Source organism: Manis javanica, chromosome 5 (genome assembly GCF_040802235.1).
Source record: "Manis javanica isolate MJ-LG chromosome 5, MJ_LKY, whole genome shotgun sequence".
Lineage (NCBI taxonomy): Eukaryota > Metazoa > Chordata > Mammalia > Pholidota > Manidae > Manis > Manis javanica.
In genome coordinates this window covers 172,798,666-172,823,503 of record NC_133160.1, presented here as the reverse complement: position 1 = coordinate 172,823,503, position 24,838 = coordinate 172,798,666, and the positions used below count along the sequence as shown (strand labels likewise).

The window sequence follows — 24,838 nt, the reverse complement described above, 5'->3', positions numbered from 1 at the left end:
GCAACAGAAATGCACCCTTTCCCAGATCTGGGGGTGAGTCTGAAATTAAGGTGTCACCAGAGCCACCTCCCTCTGGGGGCTCCAGGGAGGGTCCTTCCTGTCTCTTCCAGCTCCTGGGGGCTCCAGCGCTCCTGGGCTTGTGGACACATTATCCCAATCTGTGCCTCCATCATTGTGTGGCCTCCCCCTTTGGGTCTGTGTGTCCCCCTCTTCCTATAGCGACACCAATCCTTGAGTTTAGGATCACCCTAATCCAATATGACCTCATTTACCTGCATCTGCAAAGACCCTATTTCCAAATAAGGTCACTTCCGGGGTTCCAGGTGGATATAAATTTGGGGAAACACGATTCACCCAAGCACAGGGTGTACCCTCCACTTCTCAGTGAAGTGGGCAATGTCTGCACGGGCCCCCAAAGAATCTGCTCAGGACAAGCCCAGGGCGAGTTTCGGCCAGACCTCTCCATAGCCATTCAGGGCTGGGGTGGTGCCGTCTCCACACTTCGGTGAGCCCCCCTTTAGTGAATGCCAGCAGTCACCCAGGAGCGCTGTCCGTTTCGCCCGCTGACCTCTGTGTGAGGCAGCTGTCTCCATTCCCCATCTCCGTGAGTAACGGGGGGCCAGGACCTGTCCCCCAGCCCACTGACCCCATATTTCCATGTTCTGGTGCCAGTTCCCCGGCCCTGTGGCTGTGCCTGCGGCTCATTGCTGACCCCTGGGTATTCCCCACAACAAGGGAGGACAAAGGGGGGAGGAAGAGCCTCTGAGGGCCCACAGGACAGCTGGCAGTGCCGCGAGCCCGTCTCCTGAGCGGCCGCTTTGGCAGGAGGGGAGGACAGCCTGTGCTGCCAGGGAGGCCATCTTACAGACCAGCCCCTGGGTTGAGATGGAGCCCACATCCTCATCGCCGGCTGTGCCTAGGCATCCCACGCTTACAATTGTCACCGCAGCCCCGCCTGCTCAGGCGGCCAGTCACACTGAGCCGCAGGAAGGTCCCCGAATCGTCCCTGAGCTGGCTCAGTGCAGGACTGTGAGCCCCAGATGCAGGCACAGCCAGGCTGGTCCTGAGCAGGGGGAGGCCGGTGGTTAAGAGCTGGATGCCCGGATGTGGCACCGTCCTGCAGGCGGGGACCCGGAACCTGCTCCTGAAAGATGAGGCGGCGGAGAGCAGGGAGGGCGGGAGACCCCCACAAACAAGAGCCAGGTGCTCTGCTGGGATGCTTCGTGCCTCAGAAGGGCGGCTGCAGCCGGGCCTCCACCGCCCTGTGGCCGGGCAGCGTGCAGGCACTGAGGGGCGGGGTGGCACTGTGGCAAAGGGCAGAGGGAAGGGCACTCTGAGGTCAGGCTTGGCTGGGGCTGGGGAGGGCACTGCGTCCTGAGGGATGCTGAGGGTCTTCGGGCACGGTGAGACTGCGCCCTGGGAGGCGGGAGCAGGGGGCATGAGGTACAAAATGACGTGTGACCCGCTTACAAAGTCTGGGCTGAGATTCTGCAGGACACGTCCTGCAATCTGCCTGCTTCCTCCTTTGGAAAGAGGCCTCAAGCCCGCCCCCCCACCCTGGGGCTCAGCTGCTTCCGGCTATGGGGGCCGGATGCCTAGGAGGGGTCCAGGGGGCCTGGGGGCCCTGGGGTTAGGCGAACCCCCACCCACCCACCCTCAGGGGTGGCTGGGGGTGGGAATCAGGTCACAGGTGAGCCCTGGGCGCAGGGCAGCAGGGAGGGGACTGCCTGCCGCGGCTTCACAGCTCTGGATGTCACCTCGGCAGCCCTGCCAGGCTCTGCCTGCCCGGGGGAGAGCAGACAGCCCACCTTTCCCCTTTCCACGTTCAGGCCATTTGGGAAGGAGGGCATATGAGGGCTCCGGAGCGCCCAGGCTCCGTGTGCCTGCCTATGCGGCCCGCGGGCCCTGCCTGCTCTGTCTCTGCTGTTAACTCTGTGCGTCCCAGTTGCAGAAGTATTGTGTCCCCAGAGGGAACAAGTCACGACAAGGAGCTGAAAGGGCCTTCTAGGGTCCTGGTAGGGATCCCCCTCGCCATTTGAAGGGAAGAAGTAGAGGCCCAGAGCAGAGGGCCAGGCCAAGGCCCTGCGGGCTGAGGCTCCCCCGAGTCAACATCCACGGACCGGCAGGTGACTCCCTGCACCGCCATCTGAGCCACTACCATACGCGTGATGCCTGAGGGACGCCCGCTGGGCCCCAGGGCAGAGGCTCTGGGGACAAGAGGACCGGCGACTGGGCTGGGTGCATCAGGTGCTAGTGGCTCCCAAAGCCCTCAGGTCCTGGAAGGAAGGTGGGAGGGGCCCTGGCCGCTGGCACCCCCTCGTCCTGCCTGTGGATTGGGAAGAGCCTGTGGGGGCAGGGATGGGCCTCCCCTGGGTCCGGAGGTCTGGAGCCTGGTAGCAGGTCTGGGACCCAGTCGTTACTCTGCAGCTGCCCAGCCCCATGGCTACTGCAAGCCCCCCATGCTTTGCCCTGTCAGTGATGACCCCTTGGGAGTTGGGGTTAACTGACCAAGAGGGTGCCTGGCCCTGCCCAGCCGCACATGGTCGCCTCTCCACTGTCCCATTCTCTCTACACACTGCACAGACTAATGGTTGCTACCCCCCCCGGGAGGCCCTCCTGACTGTCTAACCCCTTCCCTCCATCTCCGGGGTTGGGAGAGCTCTCTCCCCTTCACAGAATTCACCACAGCATCATGACTGCCCACTTTGTGTACAGATCCCTAGCACAGCAGGCCCGGGTCATCTGCCCTCTGTTCCTGCAGCCCAGCATGCAGCTGGCCACAGGGGCTGGCCGTGGTTATGCAAACAACCAAAGACTTTAGTGTGCGGTCCAGCCCTCCATCCTGCAGTGGGTGAGGAAGGGGTCTCGGCCTGGCTGGCGCACAGCTGCAGCAAGCTCAGGGCAAGGCCAGCTCTCAGAGGAGAGCGGTGCCCAAGGGGCAGAAGCACCCAGGGGCCCCCCTGGATCACCCACCTGGGGCTTCCTCACACGACGCTAAATGCCTCAAGGGAATGGGAGCAGCGTCTCATGACAGCCTCTTGCCACTCAGTCATGGTCCCCCTGGCTGGGTGCTGCACCGGGCACGTAGGAGGCACCCGGAGGCCCGAGAACAGACAGAGGAAGCCAGCCACCGATGTGAGTGTGTGTGCGTGTGCGTGTGAATGCACACAAATTAATGTGAGGGCGTGTGGGGGGAGAGTTGCCCACCCCCTTGGGTCCTGTTCTCCCTGTCTGTAAGCCGGGGAGATGCGCCTTCCCCACGGGCTGCCTGGAACCGGCTGAGGCACCGGTATGCGCAGATGGTGACAAACATTGTGCTGGAGGCCGTCTGAGAACACAGGCCTGCGCTGTCCTGCCGCTGTCCGGCTGTCTGTGCCCCTGTGCAGGCCTCTGGCCTGGCTGCTCTTGGGCTGGAACCTGGAAAGAGGGTGGGGAGGGGGGCCTAGAAGGGGTCCTCAAAATGGCTCTGAAAGTCATACATGCTGGTCAAATGAAGGGCCAGCTACCCCTTGTTTTGTTTTTGGTGAAAATTTGAGGCAAGTAAATAAACCCCCAGGCCCAAGAGACCCCACCGCCTCTCTCTCCTCTTCGGTGCTTTCTGCACACACATAGGGTGAACTTCGCAGAGCGGAGCAGCCCCACGCCAGGGTTAGGCCACTTCGGTGTCTCCCTGTGCTTCCCAAGAGCTCGGTGCTGCGGACCCCACGGCAGCTGTCACAACCGGGGCCCCATGTCCTGTGCCCGGACCGCGGTCCCTATCGCCGTCTCTGGCCCGTTCCCCCACCGCAGTTGCTGGCAGAGCTGGGCGACGGGGACTCGTAGCCCTGGCATGTCTGGTCTGCTGCTCGGTGCTCTGTTCCCCAGCATCTGCCACGAAAGGGGGCAGCCCAGGAGGCAGACAAGCCTGGCTTCTCACCTGCAGTTTTGTCCCCAGAGCGGGTCAGAGGCGTGGCTTTCCTGCCTGTGTGCACGTGCACAGGGGATTCCCACTGGCCTGCTCTGGGTTGTGGGTTGAAACCGTACAGCTCAACGTCAGTGAACAGTGAGGCCCAAGCGAGGGACTTCCCTTGCGTGTGTGTCCTAGCTTCGTTCTTGCTGACCTTCCACACGAGCAGGGCCACTCCTTGTCCCCGAGGCAGAGGCTGAGCCCAGACGTGGCTGATGCCTGTGGCTGAGGGTGGGGGTCTGCCTCTGTGCGCCTCAGCCGTGCTCAAGGCCACACAACCCACCTGCCTGGCACCTCATGTGTTCCGTGCCTGGAAGGGGACTCTGTGCTCTTCTGAGTCCTTTGTCACCTGGAGGTGACAAAGCCTGTGACTCCAGGAGCACGGTCTGTCTGGTTGTAACAGCCCAGGAAGGCGTGAGGCACAATGACCGGCTCCTGCTGGGGGGGCCGCTGGCACCCAGGCTGGGGAGCAATCGCTGGTTCCCCTCGGCCACTTCCTCCTTCCCTGCCCCCAGCCTGCTTCCTTCCCAGGGCAGCCTGGGACCTGGCCCACTTCCTGCCTAAAGGGACGGCCTTCTGGGTACCCTCATAGGGCCAGGCCTCTTTTGGCGGGAGGGACGGAGCCAAGGAGGGGCAGGAGCTCCTGGGGACGGGAGGCCTGCATGACATGGGCCTGAGCAGCCATCTCTCGGGGATGGGGAGTCCCTGGGGAGGGTTCAGCCCAGCCCTGCCCGGCGGGACGTGGGGTGGGCTTATCTCAAATCCAGTGCCGAAGGACACCCGCTTATTCCTGCCCCCATGCGTCCCTCTTGCACATCCGCCCAGGTACCTGCAGTGACACCTTGAGCAGCCACCACATGTCAGGCTCTGGGCTATTTCCTTGGGGTCTGCTGAGGGGTAAACATGGGCACCCCACCTGCTCATAGGGACTTCCAATCTCATGGGCCAGGTGGGCGTTGTGGGCACCCAAAGGGGCTTGTGCTGGCCAGAGAGGAGGCGACCGAAAGCCATGCTCTGTAAAGATGTGCCAGGTCCGCCAGGCAGAAGGGAGGCGGTCTCTCCTGACCCCAAATCTGGTGGCAGTGTCTGTCCTTGGGAGAGGCTGTCACTGCTGACCCCCACCCTGTCTTCTCTCCACAGAGGCCGGCTGGGCATGAAGGGGGCAGCAGAGGCGGTCTCTGAGGAGCCGGGCCTGATGGCGAGGGGTCCTGAGGGGCCCTTGGGAGGCAGCAGCGGTGGCCACCAAGTCCAGAGAGGGGCTGGGAGCTCGTCGGTCGGCTGGGAGCGAGCAGGGCCTGAGGAGGCCGGGGGTCCGGTCAGAGGCGGTGAGTTGCTGCCCCAGGTCCACCCCACTGTCTGCCTGCCTGAGGACATGGCCGTGTCTGCCTGGCCAGCGTGTGTGTGGAGAGAGCACTATGTCCAGTGAGTTACTGGTCAGAGAGGGGGGCCCGACTCATGTTTGTCCAGGGGCACGTCAGTGATTGCAGAACGGGCGGAGGAAGAGGAAGGGGTTGGAAATTCTAGAACACCTGCCCCGCCAGTTTATGCCTCTCACAAGCCTGTGTATTCCCAGAGTCCTGCTTCGCCCTCAGGATGAAACCCCCCGGACTGCTCAGGGTAGGGCACCAGTGAGTGGTCAGGCCAGGCCTGGGGCCAGGCGGTGAGGAGCAGCAGCTGATGTGGGTGGAGTTGTCTCCCACCCCTCAGGCCCCTGCATTTCTGATCCATTCTGATCTTGATTGGCGCAGGGCCACTGCCCAGCTTGGGCCCCAGAGTCCCCGCTTAGGAACCGGGGGGTGGCCTAGGTCATCTCCAGGGCTCCGGAGGAGAGGAGGGAAGGAGGCAGAGACCGCGGTGTGCCCAGGCCCCTCCCGGAGCTGGGGACGGCCTGTGGCCCCCGACTTCATCCTCAGCTCGCCCGCCTTCCTCCCAGTCACCCAGCTGCCCCCTGGGGCGCTAGAGCTTGGCGCACAGGAGACGCTCAATAACTATTCGATTGACCCATGAATGATTGATGCTTTGGGAGGATGGAGATAGAACCTCACTCACGGTACCTGGCCCAGAGCCTGGCACGGTCCATGCTCGGCGGGTTGAGGAATTTTGTACCTGTTATCCTGGTCCTTCTGGGTGTGGGCAGAGAAGGGGAGGGCCAGGGTGGGCCCTCCCGGCTGCCAACCCACAGTGAGAAGTGGCCCTGCCATCAGTCACCTGCCTGGCCTGGAGGGGAGCCCAGAGGAACCGTGGGGGCTTGGGGTGGGGAGCTCACTGCCGGCATGGACCCCAGCTCCCCGGAGACGGGGAAGAAGGAGCCGGGCCTCCTGGGCATGTGCGGGCCGGCCCAGCCTCCCAGTGACCCCCAGCCCGGGGAGGGGGTGACCGCGTCTCATGCTGCACCCGAACAGGAAGCATTTGCCCTTATTTCCAGGTGCCTCCTGCCCCAGCCCCTCTGCCCCAGGGTCCTGTGGGGAGGATCCATGAACCCAGGCCGGGGGCAGTGCCCTCCCCTCCCAGGAGGTGCCCCGGCTGAGGCAGGGTCGCCGTGTCCACGTGGGGCTCCTTCACCTTTGCCTTGTCTTTTGGCGACTTCGGACCAATGACTATATTTTTCTCAGCTGTTTAAGAGTAAATTGCAGGTAATTTATCTCCAAATACTTCGGCATGTGTGTCTCCTAAACCAGGATATAACCTTCCACAACCACAGCGCCGAGAGGTTCCACTGTTACCCCCTGGTTTAAATAACACTGTCATCCAATCCGCAGACCTTACTCAGATCTTGCCATCTGTCCCAATAACGTCCTTTCTAGCAAAAGGACACCCGGGCTCGCGCCAGTGCTCGCTGCCGCATCTCCGGGGTGCCTGTAATCTAGAGGTTGATGTTCGGAAGAACACAGGCCAGTTATTCTGCAGAACGCCCCTCAGTGTGGCGTGGCCGACGTGTCTTCACCTGCACAGTCAGGTACTGGGAGCAGGAACACCCGGAGGCGCGTGTCTCAGAGCAGCGTAGCGGGAGGTGTGACGGACGCCGGTTCATCTCCACATGGTGACGGGCATTTTGAGCACTTGGGTAAGGGGAGGGTTGACAGGTCCATCTCCCCAAAGTTAGACTGTTCCTTTGTCACTAGCAAGTAGCCTGTGGGAAGACATCTTGAGACTACGGACGGCCCTCTGCCTCCTCACACTCGTAAAGCACTGGTGTGACCTTCCACGGAGGTTCTGGACAGAAGGCACAGTCGCTATGATGGTTGATGGTTGCTGAACGGTGCCTTTCTAGTCTTCATGCCATCTACATTCATTAAGAGACTTTCTACTGTAAGGGAGCGCTGCCTCTGTCCGCAGTGACATTGAATAATTAAATACAAATTCCTTGTTTTCTGTGTGGGCTCACGGATCTGAACTTCATTTCCTGGACGTTATTTATGTTGTTGAGACCGCTCCAGTTTGGTCTTCTGACAAGCTCCCATCGTTCCACGAGCTCATCGTGCTTTCTGGGGCCGCAGGCCACTCAGGTCTGGTCCTGCACTCTCCCTACCTGAGCCCTGAAATCAGCCATTTGTCCAGGGGCCTTGGCTTCAGAATTGAAAGATGGGGCTTAACGCCAAGATCTTAGCGCCTTCTTCGACTTTGAGAGGCATCTCTGGGCCCCCACGGCAGGCCTGGCTCTGGGGCAGTCCTGGGACACAGAGCAGGCAAGGCCTGCGTGTGAGCCGCACAGGCAGTGGTACGCACGGGGTTGGTGCAGTGCATGGAGGCGGTCAGCAGACGCTGGCCGGGAGAGAGTGAAACCGAGCGCCATAGTGACGCAGGTCCAGGGATGAGCCGCGTCCTGCCCATGGCTGTGAGCAGAAGGTCTGGAAGGCGGGGAAACAGCTGTGTGGAAATTCAGCACCCTCTGCCAAACCACAGGCTTTTCCAAACCATATCCTCTCTGTCCTAAGACCCGACGGCTCCTCCCGTGTTACAGACAAGGAAGCTGAGTAGCCCAGCAGCGAGGTGCCCGAGCCAAGATGTGGACGGGAGCCGGGGTGGGGGAACAGCCAGCCAAGGACTGAGCAGCCACTCAGGGTTCAGGAGCCCATTGTCTGCTCTTGTTCCTGTGTGAGACCCCCAGCCCTGCACTTTGGGGCATCTCACTAACCCTCACCAGGCAGTGAGCCACATTCCACCAGCCTCACCAGGCCCAAAGAGCGCGAGTCACCCAGTGAGTGGCTGGTGCAGCCGAGGCAGGTGCGGCTCTATCCATGCCAGACTCTGGGTTCCTCCTGGGCTGTCACCTCCCCTCTGTAGTCAGCAGAATAATGACCCCCCAGAAGCCCACATCCTAAACCCCAGAATTTATGGCAAAAGTGGCTCTGCAGGTGAGATTAAGGGTCTTGAGAGGGGGAGGTCACCTGGGGTGAGAATCAGAGGGATTGCGAGATGTTGCCCTGCATCCTGGGGTTGGAGGAGGGGCCACGAGCCAAGGAACAGGCGCCTCTAGAAGCTGGAGAGGTCAGGGCACCTGTCCTCCCCGGGGGCTTCCAGGGGGAACCAGCCCTGTCCACACCTTGATTTTAGCCAGTGAGACTGTAGACTGCAGAAGGCAAGATAATACACTCCTGCTGTTTCAGAAGCCACCAAGCTGGGGGCGATGTGTCACAGCAGGAGGAGACCCAGGCCTCTGTCCAGGCTGGGCTTCTGCAACCCTGGGGGACAGGAGCTCATGGGAATGGCGGTTTGCAGGGTCGGGGTGCACCCCTTCCAGAAATACCTGGGGAGTGTGGTGCCCGCCTAACTGAGAGTGGCCGGTTCTCACCCTGATCTCACAAACCTGCTCTGTTACAGATGCCACTCCTCTGTGCACCTCTCCGCCGGCTGTGGGGACCCCTCCAGGCCAGATGGGAGCCTACCCCACAGGTAGACGTCTTCAGGTGCTACGGGGTTGGATCTGGACTGGGGGTGTGAACATGGGAACCCTGGGCATCCCCATCCCTCCACCCCAACTGTCCCATGGACTTTGAGCTCAGGAATGTCCAAACCAAAGTGGACATTCTCAAAGTGTGGCCCCGGACTTCCTGCCTTGAGATCACAGTGGGGTTGGGGAGGGACTCGTCCAATGCAGATGCCAGGTGCAGCTCTCCAGTTCCCATCCAGCCGGTCAGCATGGGGCCCAGGGGTCTGCACTTGCACTTGGAGCGAGAAACCTGGTGTCTGCCTGCGTTTGCCAAGGCCTCCCTTGGCCTCTGTGTGCATCTGCCCAGAGAAGGGGACATGGCCCTGGATGCCAAAGGCAGGGAAGTGAGACCCCATGAGTGCAGCATGGAGGGGTCACAGGCGGGACATGGGATCAGACCAGAGAGCCCACTGTGTTCCAGAGATCTCAGAGGGAGGCGGCAGGCCCTGGGAGAGGCATCCAGGCTTCTGGGAGGGGGCTCTGAGGACAGGTGGTTTTCCAGAGGGCATGGAAGGTGGGGGGCAGCCTGAGTGGTGGTGGTGCATGCTCAGGCTGGGGAGGCGGTAAGGTCCCCCTTCTGCTGGGGACCCCATTGCTGGCCCCTGGCTGTGGTGGGCATGGAGACCCCAGTGCTGTTGTCGGTTCACCTCTGCCTTGACGCCGCTTACCCTCCCTCCTTCTTTCTGGGCGGTCAGCGCCGCTTGTGGCCCCTGCGTGTGTGGTGGCCGTGGCACGGTGGGCAATGCAGCAGATCCTTCTGGGTCTGAAAACGCAACCACGCCCTTTTATGGGAGTAGGAGGGGCCTGTGGCAGAGCTGGCTGTGAGATACTGGGCCAAGCTTATGCCTGATCCCAGAGTCCAGAGATGTCCATGTGCCCTGCCCCTGGCCCTGCCGCACAGGAGAGCTGGGGTGTTTTCTCCAAGGTCCCTGGGCTGGGAAGTTCTAAGGCAGGTGCAAGGCTTGTTCAAAGGGTGTGGGGAATCTCTCCCCGCCTCCCCTCCCCCTAGCCTTCCGTCCTCCCCCATCACTCCCCTCTTCTCCTTCCTCCTCTCCTCCTCTGGAGCAGCCCATGCTCTGGGACCCCTGTTGCATGGCCAGGAGGCCTTTTGGGGGAACTGGGATGGGTATGTGTGGCAGGTATCTGAGCTGAGATCTGAATCATAGGGCAGCCAGCCAGGCCAGAACTTGGTCTGGAAGAGTGTACGTCAAGTGGAGAATATGGTACATGCAAAGGCCCTGGGGTGTGTGTGGAATGCCTCCGTGTCTCAGGGCAGCAGAGAGAAGGCCACAGGCTGGAGGAGAGGAGGACAGGTGGGGAGGGGGAGCAGGGCCAGAGGCTCAGGCTGTGCCAGTGGAAGCCCACAGCAGCTGCCCACAGTAGCCACATGTGGTGATTTGTATATAAATTTAACTTAAATTAAATAAAAAATCGAGTTCCTTGGCTACACTGGCCACATTTCAAGGACTAAGCAGTGTCCTGGCTAGTAGCCACTGTGCAGGACAGTGTAGAGAAAACACGTATGTTGAGGCAGAAAGCTCCAGCGATGGCACTGCCCCAGAGGGCTGGAAAGGGTGTGCAGTCAGCCAGGGCTCATTGTCAGGGGCCTCTCTGGCTCTCCGTGGACCAGAGGACTGTCTGGAGGGAGGCCCAGGGCGTAGACAACTGCCCAGGTCAGGCCTTGGGGCTGGGGCAGTGAAGAGGGGCTCGCAGGGGGGCCATCCGGTGGGTGATGGAGGGCGGTGTCTTGGTCTGAGCAGGTGAGGATGGGGGCCCTTCTGGAGATGGATTAAAATGGGGAGGAGCCCATTTAGGGGGCAGGATTGAGAGTTCTAGGGTGTCTGCTAGATGCCAGATGCCCCTGTCTGGAATTTGGGGTGGTGGAGAGGCCAGGGCTGAAGGTCATGGTGACCTGGGACCATTGCTGAATGCTCCTTGCTGGCCTGTCCTGGGCTGTACCACGAGGCCCCTTCCTCCTGTCACTGTAGGATATAGGAGGCATGTGACCTACTCACCATGACAGAAACCGGGGCTCAGGGGAGGCAAGCAACTGCAGAATTTTCATAGGAGCTGCCTGGCGTGGCGACTGACCGTGACCCGGGAGACCCAGTGAGCCCAGGGCCCCAGGCCTCTGCACTCGGTCTGCAGGCTGGAGGCTCAGGGGACGGAGGTCCCCCCGCAGGACTCCCAGCCTGAGCCCCGCGAACTGCCTGACCTTGACCTGCCCCTTCCAGACCTGACCCTGCAGCTGCTGGCTGTGCGGAGGAGGAGTGGGCTCCCGGACCCCCGACTGCAGCAGGCCCTGCAGGGCCAGCTCCGCCTGCTGGAGAACGACAGCCGGGAGGTGGCCCGTGCTCTCGGGGTGAGATAGCCCCTTGGGGGCCAGGGGAGGTGGGTGGGAGGGGCCTGGGTGAGCAGAGGTGTCGAGGCTCCACGCTCGAGAATGGGACAGAGGAGGAGGGTCCGTGGCGGCCAGGTGTCGGGGGACCAAGGACGAGGGCTGGGGAGGCCGCCCTGACCGCACCTTGTGGCTGTGCCGTGACTTTCCCTCACCTACTCTTCTGGGGGTCTGGCTCCAGGGACCACTGACCACACTCTGCAGTCCCAGCCACACATAGGCCACCATGTTCCCAGTGTCACCCCCAGCCACCCTGCCAAGATTTCAAGAGCATCTTTTGTAGGGTGTGAAAAGGACTGGTAGGAGTCCAGCTCACTTTCAGCTTGATTTTTAAGGATCCCGACCCTGCTGGCGTCTGCACCAATGAGTGGCCTGCTGACGGGCCCCGTGGCAGGGGTACTGGGACTGAGGGCTGGGCGGTCACCACCTGGCCTTGCCTGGCCTTGGCTGATGCCCCTTAGCTTCCATGAGCCGGGCTTCCTCAGTACATGCCAGAGATCCTTAGAGTGATGGCCCTGCGGAGTGGATGTGAGGGTCCTGCAGACAGCATGCCAGTGCTCAATGGCGGGGCTGCCCTTTGATGCCGGGCAAGGTAGCACAGTGGCTCTGAGGCTGAGTGCGGCTCATGGAGGGTCAGACCTCAGATGGCGGCCATTCTGCTCTGTCATGTGGAGATGGCACTAGTGCCCCTTCCCTCCCCAACAAACAAGCTTCGTGAGCTGTAAGGGCTCTGGCGTCAGCTGGTGTTATTTGTAATGCCCGTCCCACCAGGAGCGTTCATGGGACAGAGGTCAGAGGGGTGGACGTGAGGGAGCAGGGACGGGGTTGTGGAGGGCAAGAGGCCGGAGCTGCAGGGCTCTGAGCTCTGGGAAGGAGCAGTGCTTGGTCCAGGCACTGGGGAGCCGCTGCTGACCTAGGAGCAGGGCAGGAGCAGCTTTGGGCTGTAAGGCAGTCAGCTCCATGCTTGCTGCCCCTGCCAGGGTCACTTCTGCAGAATATTCCCGCTGTGTGGCTTTGCCCGCCTGATGGTCAGATGCCCCAAAGCTGCTGGGCTCGTCTCTGATTCCTGTTTCTTTGCCATAAGGAGTTATCAGCCAGGCTGCTGTCCATCCACAGTGACCGGCATCGGATCGTGGTGACGTTTAAGACTTTCGAAGAAATCTGGAAGTTCTCCACCTACCACGCTCTTGGTAAAGCTGTGGGCCTCCCGGAACTGGCTGTGGGAACCCCCCCTGGGGGACACCTGTCACCACCAAGCACTTCATGTCACAAATCAGGGCTTTAATATAGGTCAGTTCACAATGGCTCGCCCAGTGAAACATGGGCCCTAGGGTGCTCACCTGTCCTCAGGGAGATGGTGACAGGCTGCTGCAGAGGCACGCGGGCCGAGCTCCCAGGTCCTTCCCAGCACGTGCTACCTGCTCACCTAACCAGACCCGAGTGGAGCTGAGCTCAGACCGGCCAAGCACAGACCAGAAAATGTTATTTCTCCCCGGACTGAAGTGCTTCCTTTCCAAACTGCTCCCCTCGCCACCGGGAGGCATGTGCGGGGTCTCACCGCATCCCCGGGGCACCCCGCTTAGCATCCACGGTTCAAGTACCAAGGGAGCAGAAAATCAGAATCATAGCAACGATTTCCTATGCGCCGTGAGGAGGGCCCATGCCGGCCCCCTTGTGTGCCCAGTCTCTGAATTGTCTTGTCCCATCTCCTGGATGAAGAGACTGAGGGTCGTTGAGGCAGAAACCAGTCTTATCTGAATGTTCTGCATCACAGGGAGATCAAATAAGCTGTCCGTGGTCACGGCCAGTCTGCTCGCAGCCCAGAGCATCAGACCTGTGGCCTACCTGGGTGTGGGTGCGACTGGGAACCCCAGAGAAGGGCAGGCTCTTTCCCTGGAGCTGGTCAGTGCAGGGTTTGGCCAGCCCCGGGCTGGGGGCGCTCTCCTGCCTGCTTCCGGAGCCTGCTGGCGACCAGGGCCTGTCTGGTGCCCCTAGGCTTCACTCATCACTGCCTGGAAAACCTGCTTGTGGACCAGGCCTTCTGGCTGCTCCTGCCCGACGAGGATGAGGAGGCGGCCATCCAAGTCCACGTGGATGAGGAGGCCTTACAGCTGACGCACAAGAACCTCCTTGCCCAGGAAGGTGAGGGCTGCGTGGTGACACTCACTGGCCAGCTCTAGGCTGTGCAGGGCCCTGGGGCTGTGGGCACAGAAGGGCTCTGGAGCTGGCATGCATGTAGGGGCACTGGGGCTTCGGGCAAGGAGGGGTCCCTCATAGTGAAATGCCTGGGCTCCATTACTTCACTGTGAAGACGCTGGTCAGCCCCCAAAGCAATAGCAGAAAAGGGATCTCTGGAGGGCTGCCCCTTGCTGCATTCCTATCTTGCTAGTGGCCTCCTAGCTGGGCTCCAAGTCTGCAGCAAAGGGCACATAAAGCCAGCTGGCCTGCCCCAGCCACCGTGAGGAAGAGAAGTGGCCTGCTGAGGGCGCACACCTGGTGGGGATCCAAGCAGGAAGGGCTCCTGGGGCTGCATGTCTGGTCCTCAGCACAGGCGGGAGACCCGAGGCTGAGAGGGGCCTGCAGGACAAGTCCAGGCAGCCCTAGGACTCCAGCCTGGCAGGCCTCCCATCGGGGCCCTTGGGCACCCAGTGTCTGGGAGCAGCTGTCTCTGTGGGTGGTTCTCGGCAGGGCCCTCCTGCAGGCGCCGCCTTCACACGGGGTGGGGAACAGGGTGCCCCACTGGGCCAGGGTACAGCTGCCTTGGTGGCCAGCCACGCCAAATGACCCTCTCTGTCACTTTGAAGGTCCTTTCTTTGTCCTGTGTCCTGACTACCACGTGAGAGTGACAACTGGCCTCCAGGGTGCAGCAAGGGGTCCTCAGGCCCCCAGCCAGGCTTTGGGGGTCCCGCAGGGGGTGGCAGCCCCGGCAGCGGACTCTTTGGCCCCCTGCCCCAGCACACCCTCCGAGGAACCTTTGATTGCGTTTCATCAGTAGGTACCGACATCTGTTTCTCTGCCTCCTGCGGGTCCTGCGCGCTGTCTGGCTCCTGGAGACTCTCCCAGGCCCTGGGCCAAGGGCGGTGGATGGAGTGCCAGACTGACCCAGCCACCGCCCTGTTCTGCTCTTTCCTGGTGTGCAGCCGTGGCAGCTGTCAGCCTCAGCGCTGCCACCTGCACAGCACCTCCCTGGCAGGGCTGTCCTGGGATCAGGTGGCAGGGGGGCATGCAGCATGGAGCCCTTGCTGCATATTCCGGCTCCTTCTGAATAGCTTTTGTGGGAGCAACATAACAGACACCACGGGGAGGACGCAAGCAGGGATCTGCACAAATAGAAAACAGATAGCACCAAGGGCAGTCAGGGACTGGGAGCATGTAAACTCCTGTTCACATCCTGGATGTGGGACTTAATCTTAGCTTGGAGCTTCCTGGCAGCCAAGGCAAAGAGAGAAATCTGACCTCCTGACATTCAGTGTCCATGGAATAACCAGCAGTGGCTCAGTTGCTCTCCTGGGCTAGTACAGAAGGTCTTCCAGGCCTGCAGAAGGAAAGGAGGCACCTGGGCTGGGGGTGTGGAGCTCCCTGGAGTCAGTGCCACACCCCTGGGCCTGAAGGCTGCACACCCAGGCAGGTGTGAGTGTGTGTGTGTGTGTGTGTGTGTGTGTGTGTGTGTGTGTGTGGTGAGAGCAGGTGTTGGAAATCACTTAGGTTCCTGGGGGCTGCTGATTTGTCCAGTCTCCACACAGTTTCAATCTTCCCCAAGTCTGAAGTCCTGTCCTGCTGCACTCTAGGTGGGCTCTTAGGGTCCCCTGGGACCCCACCGATGACTCCATGGGGGGATTCATGCCACCAGACAGCCCGCTGATGGGTAAATATTTCCACTGGCCTTTCTTCCCTGAGAAAGAGGTGGGTGAGAAGGGGAAATCACCAGCATTCTAGAAGCTTCGGTGCTCTGAATCCTCCCCAAACCAGAAAAAGTAGCCAGAGTCCTCTTGAGCTCTTGAGGTGATAACTGAGGCTCAGAGAGGCCCATCAGCTGGTCCAGACTCACACAGCACACAGCAAAGCTGGGCTGGGGTCCCTGGCCTGTCCACCTCCAAGTTGCCCTGGAGTGTGGCTTCCACACACCATTGAACAAGCACACTCTTTCTGGCCACCTGAGCAAGGACCCTTGGTCAAGGCTGGCCAGGCTCTGCTGAATCTGCCGCATGCACGGCTGGAGGGCCTTGTGGCACAGGTCTCCCTGTGAGAAGACGGTTTGGACCATTAGCTTAGGCTCCTGGCCGTGCTTTCTGCCCTGGGCCAAGCTGGCTGGTGTTTGCACAGCTCTGCATACCTGGTCACTGGAAGGAGGGACAGGAGGAGCTTATGTTTACAGCTGCATTTGCCTTGGCCAGGCCTGGCCAGAGACAGATGGAGGAAAGAGCCATAGCCTTGGCGGCCAAAGGCCCCGGGGAGAGGTTAATCAATGTCTCCTGACCTCAGGTTCTCATCCTCCACATGGGGATAAACACCCCCTCCAAAGGCCACGTAGATGTCCAGCCCCTCGAGACTGGTGGTCAAGCTCCACTGCAACCCCCAACAGGCACTAGATGATGCCCACAGCAGGACTGTGCCCCCTGCCTGAGGGCCACCCGTCTGCCCACCCCCAGCACTGACCCCAGGGCCTCCTTCCTGCAGCTGTGGGCCTGGCCTCGGCAGCGGCAGACTGCCAGGGCTCGGGGCCCGAAGAGGTGACCTTCCGACGCGGCGACCGCATCCAGATCCTGGGCGCACAGGTGCCCGGCCTGCCCTGGTGCGTGGGTCGGCACGTGGCCTCGGGCCAGGTCGGGTTTGTCCGGACGAGTCTCCTCAGTGCGCAGGGCCGAGTGTCTGAGTGAGTGGCCGAGGCCCCGCCCCTTCCCCACACCCCACTTCGGCCCCTGTGAGCCCAGCCGCGGTTTCCCTGACTCCCAGGTGACGAACCTGGGTGTTGTCTCCTCCCTCTGCTCCCCTGTCCCCCCGCTGGGCCCAGGCCAGGCTGCCTTTCCGTCGTCTCCAGGGTGACTTCAGCCTCCTGTCTGGACCCGTGTCCTTTAGCTGCCGGGGTACCGCCATGACAAACCCTACAGACTGGGGGCTTAAAGCAATAGACATTGATGCACCCACGCTCTGGAGGCCAGGAGTCTAAATCAAGGGGTGGGCTGGGCCAGGCCCCCTCTGGGGGCTCCAGGGGAGGCCCCCTCCTGCCCCATCCTGCTCCTGGGGGCCCCGGGAGCTCCTGGGCTTGTGGTACCTCACTTAGTCTCTGCCTCCATGTTCGCATGGCTGCTTGCTGTGTATCTGTGTCCCTTCTCTTCCTATAAGGACACTGGTCACTGGACTTAGGGCCACCTACTCTAGGGTGGCCTTATCTTAACAAATCACATCTGCAAAGACTTTCTTGAATAGGTTACCTTCTGAAGCTCCAGGTGGGCATGAATCTAGGGGGACACTAGTCAACCCAGGATGCCATGCCACCCTCTCCCCCAAAGCCCTTCAAAGGCCCCACAGCCCAGGCCTGGTGACCACTAATTTCAAAGGCCGCCACTGTCATCAGCTGCCCCTGAGTCTAACTGTGCGGGTGGGTTCATCCCTTCAGAAATGACCCTGGGCCATGGTGTGCGCGCTATGTGAGATGTCCCCTCCGTCTTGGCCCTCCCATTTTCCCGGGGCTCTCACTGGCCCCCAAGTCCCATCTCCAGTGGCCCACCCCACGGAACACTCTTCCTGGCAGTGTTCCCTCCCCATGTGAGCCCTCCAGGCCCCTGCGCCCACCTGGAGAATCCTGCGGGTCCCCACTGCCTGGCCCCTGGCCTCGGGGTAGTGGTCGGCAAGCACGTCTGTGGCCGTCGTCTGGGGGAGTATGTTCCCCTGGGCTGGAACCCTGCCGAGGATCCCAGAGAATGTGGGTGTGGCAGCCCCGGACTTCACCTCCGCAGTGGTCCTCAGGGGCTCCCCCAGCACTCACTCCCTGTCCTGCTCTCGTCTGGCACTGCCACAGACCAGACCTCGGAGGCCGCGGGCATCCTGGCACGCTCCACCCGTCATCCTGTTTCCCAGGTTGGCGTGTTGGCTGCTTCCATGCCTCTTGCTCCTGTCCATCAGAGGCAGTTTGAAGCTGGCTGGGCCTGTGCTGAGAGTGGCAGCTTTCCCAGAGGGGCTCCCTGTTTATCCCCGCTGGCTTCCCAGAGCCCTGTGTTCATGTGGGGAGCTGCGGGAAGCACCAGCATGGGTTGTACGAGCAGCTATGGGAGCCTGCAGTGGGGAGGGGTCGAGTCAGCCTGTGGCTAGCATGGCCAGCCTCACAGCAAGGGGCATTTGAGGTGGGGCTTTGAAGGTTGCTCAGGAGCTCACTGTCCTAGGCTGCTGTGACCCCTGCATCTATTGTAGCCTTTCATGCTGCTGGGTGTCTGCATCTGGCCAGAAGAGGCACCCTGGAGGGCAGGATCTACTTTGTATCTTGGTGTCTGTCTTCATCACTGGGCACAAAGTTCATTGTGCAGGACTGCCTGTCAAGTGGGGGAGTGGGAGTGGGTCTTACTTTAGAAACACTCTATCTTAGCACTTTATTTTCTCCAGGTTGGAAAATGTGGTTTTTCTCAATGAGGAAGAAAGGTCATTCTTCAGGAAGGAAGGACACTTTACTGAGGAGGATGCCAGGCAGCTCCTGACGAGGGTGTCTGGCACAGACGCCTGCACGGTGTACAGCCTGGGTAGGTGTGAGGGGCGCTGTGGGTGAGGAGCTGCTCCTGCCACCCCTCACGCTGCCTGGGGGACATCCTAGGACTTGCAGCCGATTATTTTGGACATTTTCTTGGGGCAGATTCCCTGGCGCTAAGTGTCTTTGCCATAGGGTGGAGCCGGCTGGTATTCCATCGACCCCATGAGGCTGCCTGCCCGTCGTCTCCGGGTCATGGGCTTTTACTGTCTAGCCAGGGGCATGTGGGACCGTCCTGGCTTCCATCCCCCACCCACATTCAGCCCCTCCCCTCGGGGAATGCTCACTGCCCCCCTGGTTGGCAATAGGGACTGTGGAACCTGGGTACGAAGCAGTGGTCTCCCGCGGCTGCTCTGCTAGGGACACCGAGGGCTGCAGGCAGGCCTGACACAAACAGGAGCTGTTCCTATTTCTCCACAACACCCCTGTCCTTGGCAAGGGATTTCCTGCAGGGCTTCAGCGCAAAGCGTGGATGAGGGGGGTCTGACTCACAGTGGGGAAGGGGACTGCGGCGGAGAGCGGTGTTGGACGAGCCTGCTGGGCAACTGCAGTGGGTCACGGGGTGTGACTCTGCAGCCCATTCCTAGGGAACACACGTGCGTACACACCTCCCACACATATACACGTACATGCACACATGGATATGCACACACACAAATGCACACCCATACCCCCTACATACATATATAAACACACGTGTGCACACACACATATGTACACACATATACAAAGACAGTTACACGGATATGCACATGCATACATATACATACACACCCACATAAATGTACACACATCCCCACACATACATATGTACGCACACACATACACGCACGCATCTGCTTGCTGACGTGCATGGAAGACCTTTTGCACCCACAGTGGATTTAAACTTTCTAGAGCCCACAGATCAGTTTCCCTTCCTGAACAGGGAAACCTAAATTTGACCTTAGCAGATCGAGGCTTTAACCAGCCTGGTGTACAATTTACTCTCCTTCTAGGAAGGGCTATTGAGACCCTTCACTTGGGGGGATGTTTTTGGGGTACTCTCTCTGCAGGATGCTTCATGGCTCCTGGGGGTGGTGATGTGGTACCAGGGTCGACAGTGCTTTTTTCTTTACACATCTTGTTACATCTCTGTCCTCCTCTGGTTTCCATGGCAACCCAGCACCCTTAGTGTCAGCCCATTTTCAGGGGGTGGGCCTGAGGCTTAGGAGAGGACCTGGCCCTGGCAGGAGGAGCGTAGGAGCGCCTGAGGGGCAGGACGCCAAGCCAGATCTGCTGCCCTGCTCCCTGGGAGAGCCGGTGAAGTGAGGGGGTGGCCCTTGTGGGGAGCATGTCCCCTGTCTCCAGAGTGGTAGCAGCAGACACCAGTGGCCTCAGGTGGGAGGATGGAGTCCTGCACGGGGCCTGGGTGGGGCACTCCTGGAGGACATGGCTTCTCTGCACCTGAGCGGCAGGACCTCCAAGCCCCCCAGGCCCTCAAAGGTGCTGGTGTCAGGAGTGTCCTGGGGGCCCTAGACCTGGAGGGTGCTGGCCGGAGGGTGACGCATCTTTTCTCTCCATTTTCAGACAGGTTAGAAGAAGCTGAGTTTAAGCAGCCAGAAGAACAAGGTAGGCTCTTTCCACAGGACACAAGGTTCCTCTGGTTCTGGCTCTGGGGCCTCGGGGATGACACCGGGCCGAGTGGGCAGGGTGGGTGCTGGCTCGGTCACTCCTCTGTTGGGGAGCTGGTGGGTGGGGAGTCCACCCTGGAGAGGAGGTTGGATGAGGAGAAGGTGAAGCTCCCCTCCATGGCAGCAGTGGGCCCCCAGCCACCCTGCACTGGCCCCAGCTAAGGTGGGGTGCCCCTCAGGCCCATGCCTGACCATGGGTTCCTTTCACTAAACCTGGAGCAGCTAAAATTCACCCATGTTCTGCTTTGGATGGGAAGTAGGGGGTTGATGTGGGAGCCTTACGCTGGAGAAGCCCCTCGAGGTCTTCTCCTTCCCTGGGGGGCTGCAGGGAGGCCCCCTCCTTCTCTCTCCGCACCCCCATCTCCTCTCCCCACAGAGGACAGACATCAGGGAGACCCTGAGGCGCACTTGCCTGGGGGGCCTTTGGGATTCCCTGGCCACGGGATGGACCCAAGTGCAAACACAGAAAAGCCACTTTGGGGTGTGGAGGAGGAGGCCAGGCCCCTGGGACCCAGGGCCACTCCAGGGCCCCCTCTCCCAGGCCTGTGCAGGGCGAGAAAAAGGCAGAGCTGCAGGCTGGCCTCAGGGGAGGGATCGCGCACTCTCCGCAAGCCCCCGGGGCCCGGTGGGAGCATGGCTCTCCCTGAGGCCAGGGCAGCAGCGGCAGCACACGTCAGAGAAGATGTTTTCCTAGCCCACCTCATGGATGGTCAGGTCAGACATTTGCCACTGAACCACATTCATTTCATTTTTTCCCCTAGACTTCACAGACTAATAGACAGTTTTGAGCCTGTTATTTACAAGTGAGCTTGGGACAGAGGTGTCTTTAGAGCCTGGTTCTTTCCTTCCAAATGACTTCCACTTGAAGCCTGGGCTTTTCCAACAGGAAATGTAGCGTGTTTGCTCCTCACGCTGGACGTCCCTGTGGGTACTGACTCTGTCCAGAGCAGCATCCCTGCAGGCAGGCGTTTCCGGGCAGCAGGGATGGCAGATTCTCCAGCACCTGTCCTTTGGTCTGCTCTTTAGAGACCCTGGGCCCCAGGTTCGCAAACCAGCCAGAGTGAGGGTGGAGACCCCGGGGTCTGGGCACCTCCCAGTCTTTCCTGTGGAGAACGGCCCCCGTGCCAGAGCCCGGCAGGTGGACGCAAACAGGAGCTTCCCCTCTGCGGCTGGCCTTGCTGATGCCCGAGGAGGCTCTCGCCCTCAGGCTGATTGGCGGTGCTGACCGGCTCTAATGATTAGTGGAGATTCCTGCTCCTCCTGACCCAAGAGCTCCAAATGCTGGCAGAATCGCACGTACGCAGTCGTAGCAGCGAGTGCGACCGTGTCCGACTGAGGGGCTCTTGGTTCTTTCTGAAGGGAAAAGGAATCTCCGAGTGATCACCGAGCCACAGTGCGGAGTTCCTGAAACCGTGCTTCCCAATGGGAAGCCAAGAAAAGGAGGGCTACTTGGTAAAAAGCTTGGCCCCACTGATCTGTCTTCTCCCCGTGGCCATAATTACCCACTTGCCTGTGTGCCCTGCAACAGGTCTGGGTATTTCACGTGAGCCAGACGCTCGGTGCAGCCAGTGTCTGCAAAGCACCATGACAGAGGGACAGAGGCTCAGGGAGGGACGTTCCTGCCCAGTCTGGACTCAGATCAAACTCTAATCCATCTGGGGATTTGGTGACTTGCAGAAATGCCTCCGCCTTGCCTGAACCCAGAGCCACATGAGACCCTGAAGAAGGTGAAGAAAGTTCTAGAACAATGCAAGTCTTGCCAGGGCTGTGCCAAGGAGCCAGTGTCCTGGGGTCTCTCCGGGGCATCCAGTGCTGCAAGCTCGCCAGACACGGAGGAGCCCTCCTTCTGCCTGGACTCCAGAGACGACTGGGCAGACCCGGAGGCCCTGGGCTCTCTGCTGCTATTCCTGGATGCACCTGGGTACAAGGCCTGCTTCCGAGGCCTGTACGACATCTCTTTGCCGGGGCTGAGCAGTGTGTTCTGCGGCTTCACGGATGAGGAGGAGCTAGCCGGGCACCTGGCGCAGGCCCGGGGGGTGGCCAAGAAGGCCGGCTTCCCCATGGCCCTTGCCAGGCTCTGCTTCCTGCTGGGGCGGCTGTGTGTGCGGAAGCTCAAGCTGTCCCAGGCCCGGGTGTACTTTGAGGAAGCCCTGGGGGCCCTCGGGGGCCACTTCGGTGACCTCTTCCTGGTGGTAGCCGTGTATGCCAACCTGGCAGCCGTTCACCTGAAGCAGAAGAACAGGGACAGGTGTGCCCAGGTGGTGCCCAAAGCCTCGGCCCTGCTCCTGGGGACGCCCAGCCACGTCTGCAGCACCGAGGCAGAGGCAGAGCTCCTGAAGCATGCGCTCCGGCGGGCCATCGGCAGTCGGAGCCCACAGGCTGAGGCCCGGGCCTGCTTCCTGCTGGCCCAGCACCACACCCGCCTCAGGCAGCCCGACGAGGCCCTGCCCTTCCTGGAGAGGCTGCTGCTTCTGCAGGGGGCCTTCGGGTCCCCAGAGGCCTCGTGGCCCGCAGATGGCTACCTACTCCTGGCGGACATCTACAGCCGGAAGTGCCTGCCGCACCTGGCGCTGAGCTGTGTCCAGGTGGGCTCACGGCAGGCTCGGGGCTCCCTGGGCAGCTCGCTCAGGAGCGTGGCCCTGGTCCTGCGGAACACACCACGGGTCCACCGCCTCCCCTCCCAGATCGCGCACCACCTCAGGCAGGCACTGGCCTCCCTGGCCTCAAGCACAGGGCAGGTGCTGCGCGGCCCCCTCTGTGCCAGCCTGGCCCAGCTGTACAACCAGCACGGGCAGCACGGCAGGGCCATCGCCTTCATGATGCGGGCGGTGGAGGCTGACGCTGAGACCGGAGGCTGCCTGGCTGTGGACCACCTGCTGGCCCTGGCCTGGTTGCACGTGCTTCACAGGCAGAGCCCGCTGGCCCTGGACATCCTGGAGTCTGTCCTGGACATGGCAGTGGCCAGCATGGACCAGGAGGGCATGATTGCCAACATGGCGGCCGTGGCCCTGAAGAGGATGGGCAGAATCCGCCCGGCGGCTGAGGGCTACCACCGCGCCCTGCGCATCGCCAGGAGCCTAGGCCGGCTGCGGAACCAGGCGGTGGTCCAGGCCAATCTCGGGGCCCTGTGCCTGCAGGTGGGTGCCCGCAGGCTGGCCCAGCACTACTTCCTGGAGGCCGTGAAGCTCTTCTCGAGACTGCCCACCCGGGAGTGTGGCCAGGACTTCATCCACGTGCTCCTGCAGCTGGGGCTGCTGTGCACCCACAGGGCCCTCGCCCGGCAGGGCAAGTGCTACTACGAGTGGGCCTTTCTGGTCGCCGTGCAGACGGACCACCTGGAGAGTAAGTGCCAGCCCGGCCCCGGCCCCATCCCGCCTGAGGGTCTGAGTCAGGGCACCCTGCTTCCTGGAAAGAAAACATGTTTTCTTTCCATCTCCTTTCAGAGCACACCTGGGGTTTGCGATTCAGAGGCAGGGGGTTGTTTTTCCACCGCGATGCATGCTGAGTGGTGCAAACCTGCAGCTGTCTGTAGGCGTCTCTGAGACGCTGTGGACAGCTCTCGTGGGAGCTCACCGGGCTGTGTGTGGCTCACCACAGACAGGCCCCTGTGGCCCTTGCGGGAAGCCGCCAAGCGTGGGAAACAGACTCCCAGGTCACAAGAGCCACAAAAGGGGGCACTCAGCATGACAGGCCACTCCTGACCTGACTCATGGCTCAGGAAGTCTGGGGTCTGAGGTTTGAGGAGAGTCTAGTGGAGCACGGGATCGGGGGCTGGCAGAAGGAGCAGCTTCTACAAAGGCCCTGGGGTCAGTGAGCGGGGCTATGCAAGAAGATACGAAGTCTGAGTGGGGGCCCGGGTGGGCAGTGGGAAGCTGGGTGTCCTTCTGTTCTTGACTGGATCGCACCCAGTGTCGTTGGAGGACGTTCCTCCTATTACGTCAGTCCTCCTGCACTTGCTGAGAACTGCTCTGGGACCTGGCTGACGCTCTGGCCTGGAGAGCCCTCCATCCGCGTGACGAGCGCGTGTCCCGCGGTGGCTGGGGCCTGTTCCCTAGACGTCTTTCAGGCCTCGTTGGTTCGTGGTGTTGTTGAGATCTGCTCCCTTGTGGGCTCTGGACCACTTCTAACGGGGAAAGCTCTCTGCTGTTCTCAGCCCCCTGCTTTCACAAGAAGCAGGTGGATCCTGGCTTTGTGAAAGGACGCTGGCTACGAAGTGCCGGGAGCAGGAGCTGAATCCCGTCCCCACCACAGGCTGTGTGCTCCAGGCGTGGTGCCCAGCGTTGACTCAGTCTACCCACCTGGACCGTGGGGATGCCAGTGCTCCCAGCCTCATCAGCTCTGCCAAGAGGAGTTTGTGAAGCAGAAACAGGCAGCCTGGGGCTGTGGGAGAGCCTGGCCAGGGCCCCCAGTTATAAAAACGAGGGGTGCCATCTCGAGCATCTGTGACATGCTGTGTGACCTTGAGCAGGCCACTAGCTCAGTTTCCCCGACTGAGATGACCCCAGCTCACAGAGGCACAGAAGAGGCAGGCCTCCCGCAGGGCCTCAGGACCCTGCAAACATCCCTGTGAGGAGTATCGGTTCGTCTTGTTTGTCCTCCCTCCAGGCCAGCTGCATGCCGTCGAGCGGCTGTGTCACTTCTACAGCACCGTCATGCCCAGCGAGGCCCAGTGTGTCGCCTACCATGAGTTCCAGCTCTCGCTGGCCCGCAGGGTGGCTGACAAGGTGCTGGAGGGGCAGCTCCTGGAGACCATCAGCCGTCTCTACCTGTCCCTGGGCACTGAGCGGTGAGGCCTGGCGCTGCGGGGCGGGAGCGGGCCGCAGGGATGCTCGGCCGCGGCCCCGGGGCAGCCTGTCCTTGGGCACCACTTCATTACTGTGTCAGATCAACTGCGCTGGCAGGCCTGGGGGCTGACCTGAGTGGTGCTCATGACACGTGTGTCCCAAGACACGTGTCCCGAGGCCCCGCCAACACACCTTCCCAGGGAGGCACAGCATGCATCCTGGATCCTTCTTGCCATGGTGGCTTTTATGAGCTGACCTTTGCCTGCCCTGAGTCTTTGCCCACTGGCCCAACTCTGGACCAGGTGGCCTGGTCCTCGTCTCTCCCCTCAGATGTGAGGACAGTGGCCACATGTGCCCAGAGCACTGTCCCTCCT

At 61.2% G+C, this 24,838-nt stretch overlaps 1 protein-coding gene across 8 annotated transcripts in view; it reads left to right on the top strand.

Moving 5' to 3' along the window:
• Positions 1 to 24,838, top strand: part of SH3TC1 (SH3 domain and tetratricopeptide repeats 1) — a 47,061-nt gene that overhangs the window by 14,820 nt on the left and 7,403 nt on the right. For 3 of the 8 annotated variants that reach the window (XM_017641969.3, XM_017641970.3, XM_036992599.2), the window contains exons 2-13: positions 5,087 to 5,271; positions 8,768 to 8,839; positions 11,111 to 11,238; positions 12,359 to 12,464; positions 13,270 to 13,416; positions 14,079 to 14,265; positions 15,063 to 15,139; positions 15,952 to 16,147; positions 17,872 to 18,005; positions 19,577 to 19,618; positions 21,358 to 23,022; positions 24,286 to 24,466. In XM_017641969.3, the coding sequence (XP_017497458.3) occupies positions 5,100 to 5,271; positions 8,768 to 8,839; positions 11,111 to 11,238; positions 12,359 to 12,464; positions 13,270 to 13,416; positions 14,079 to 14,265; positions 15,063 to 15,139; positions 15,952 to 16,147; positions 17,872 to 18,005; positions 19,577 to 19,618; positions 21,358 to 23,022; positions 24,286 to 24,466 (3,107 nt within the window). In that variant the 5' untranslated portion in view covers positions 5,087 to 5,099. Of the gene's footprint in view, positions 1 to 5,086; positions 5,272 to 7,919; positions 8,171 to 8,767; positions 8,840 to 11,110; positions 11,239 to 12,358; positions 12,465 to 13,269; positions 13,417 to 14,078; positions 14,266 to 15,062; positions 15,140 to 15,951; positions 16,148 to 17,871; positions 18,006 to 19,576; positions 19,619 to 21,357; positions 23,023 to 24,285; positions 24,467 to 24,838 lie in introns of those variants that run through there. The other 5 variants (XM_017641974.3, XM_017641973.3, XM_036992591.2 and 2 more) reach the window with 4 other exon arrangements.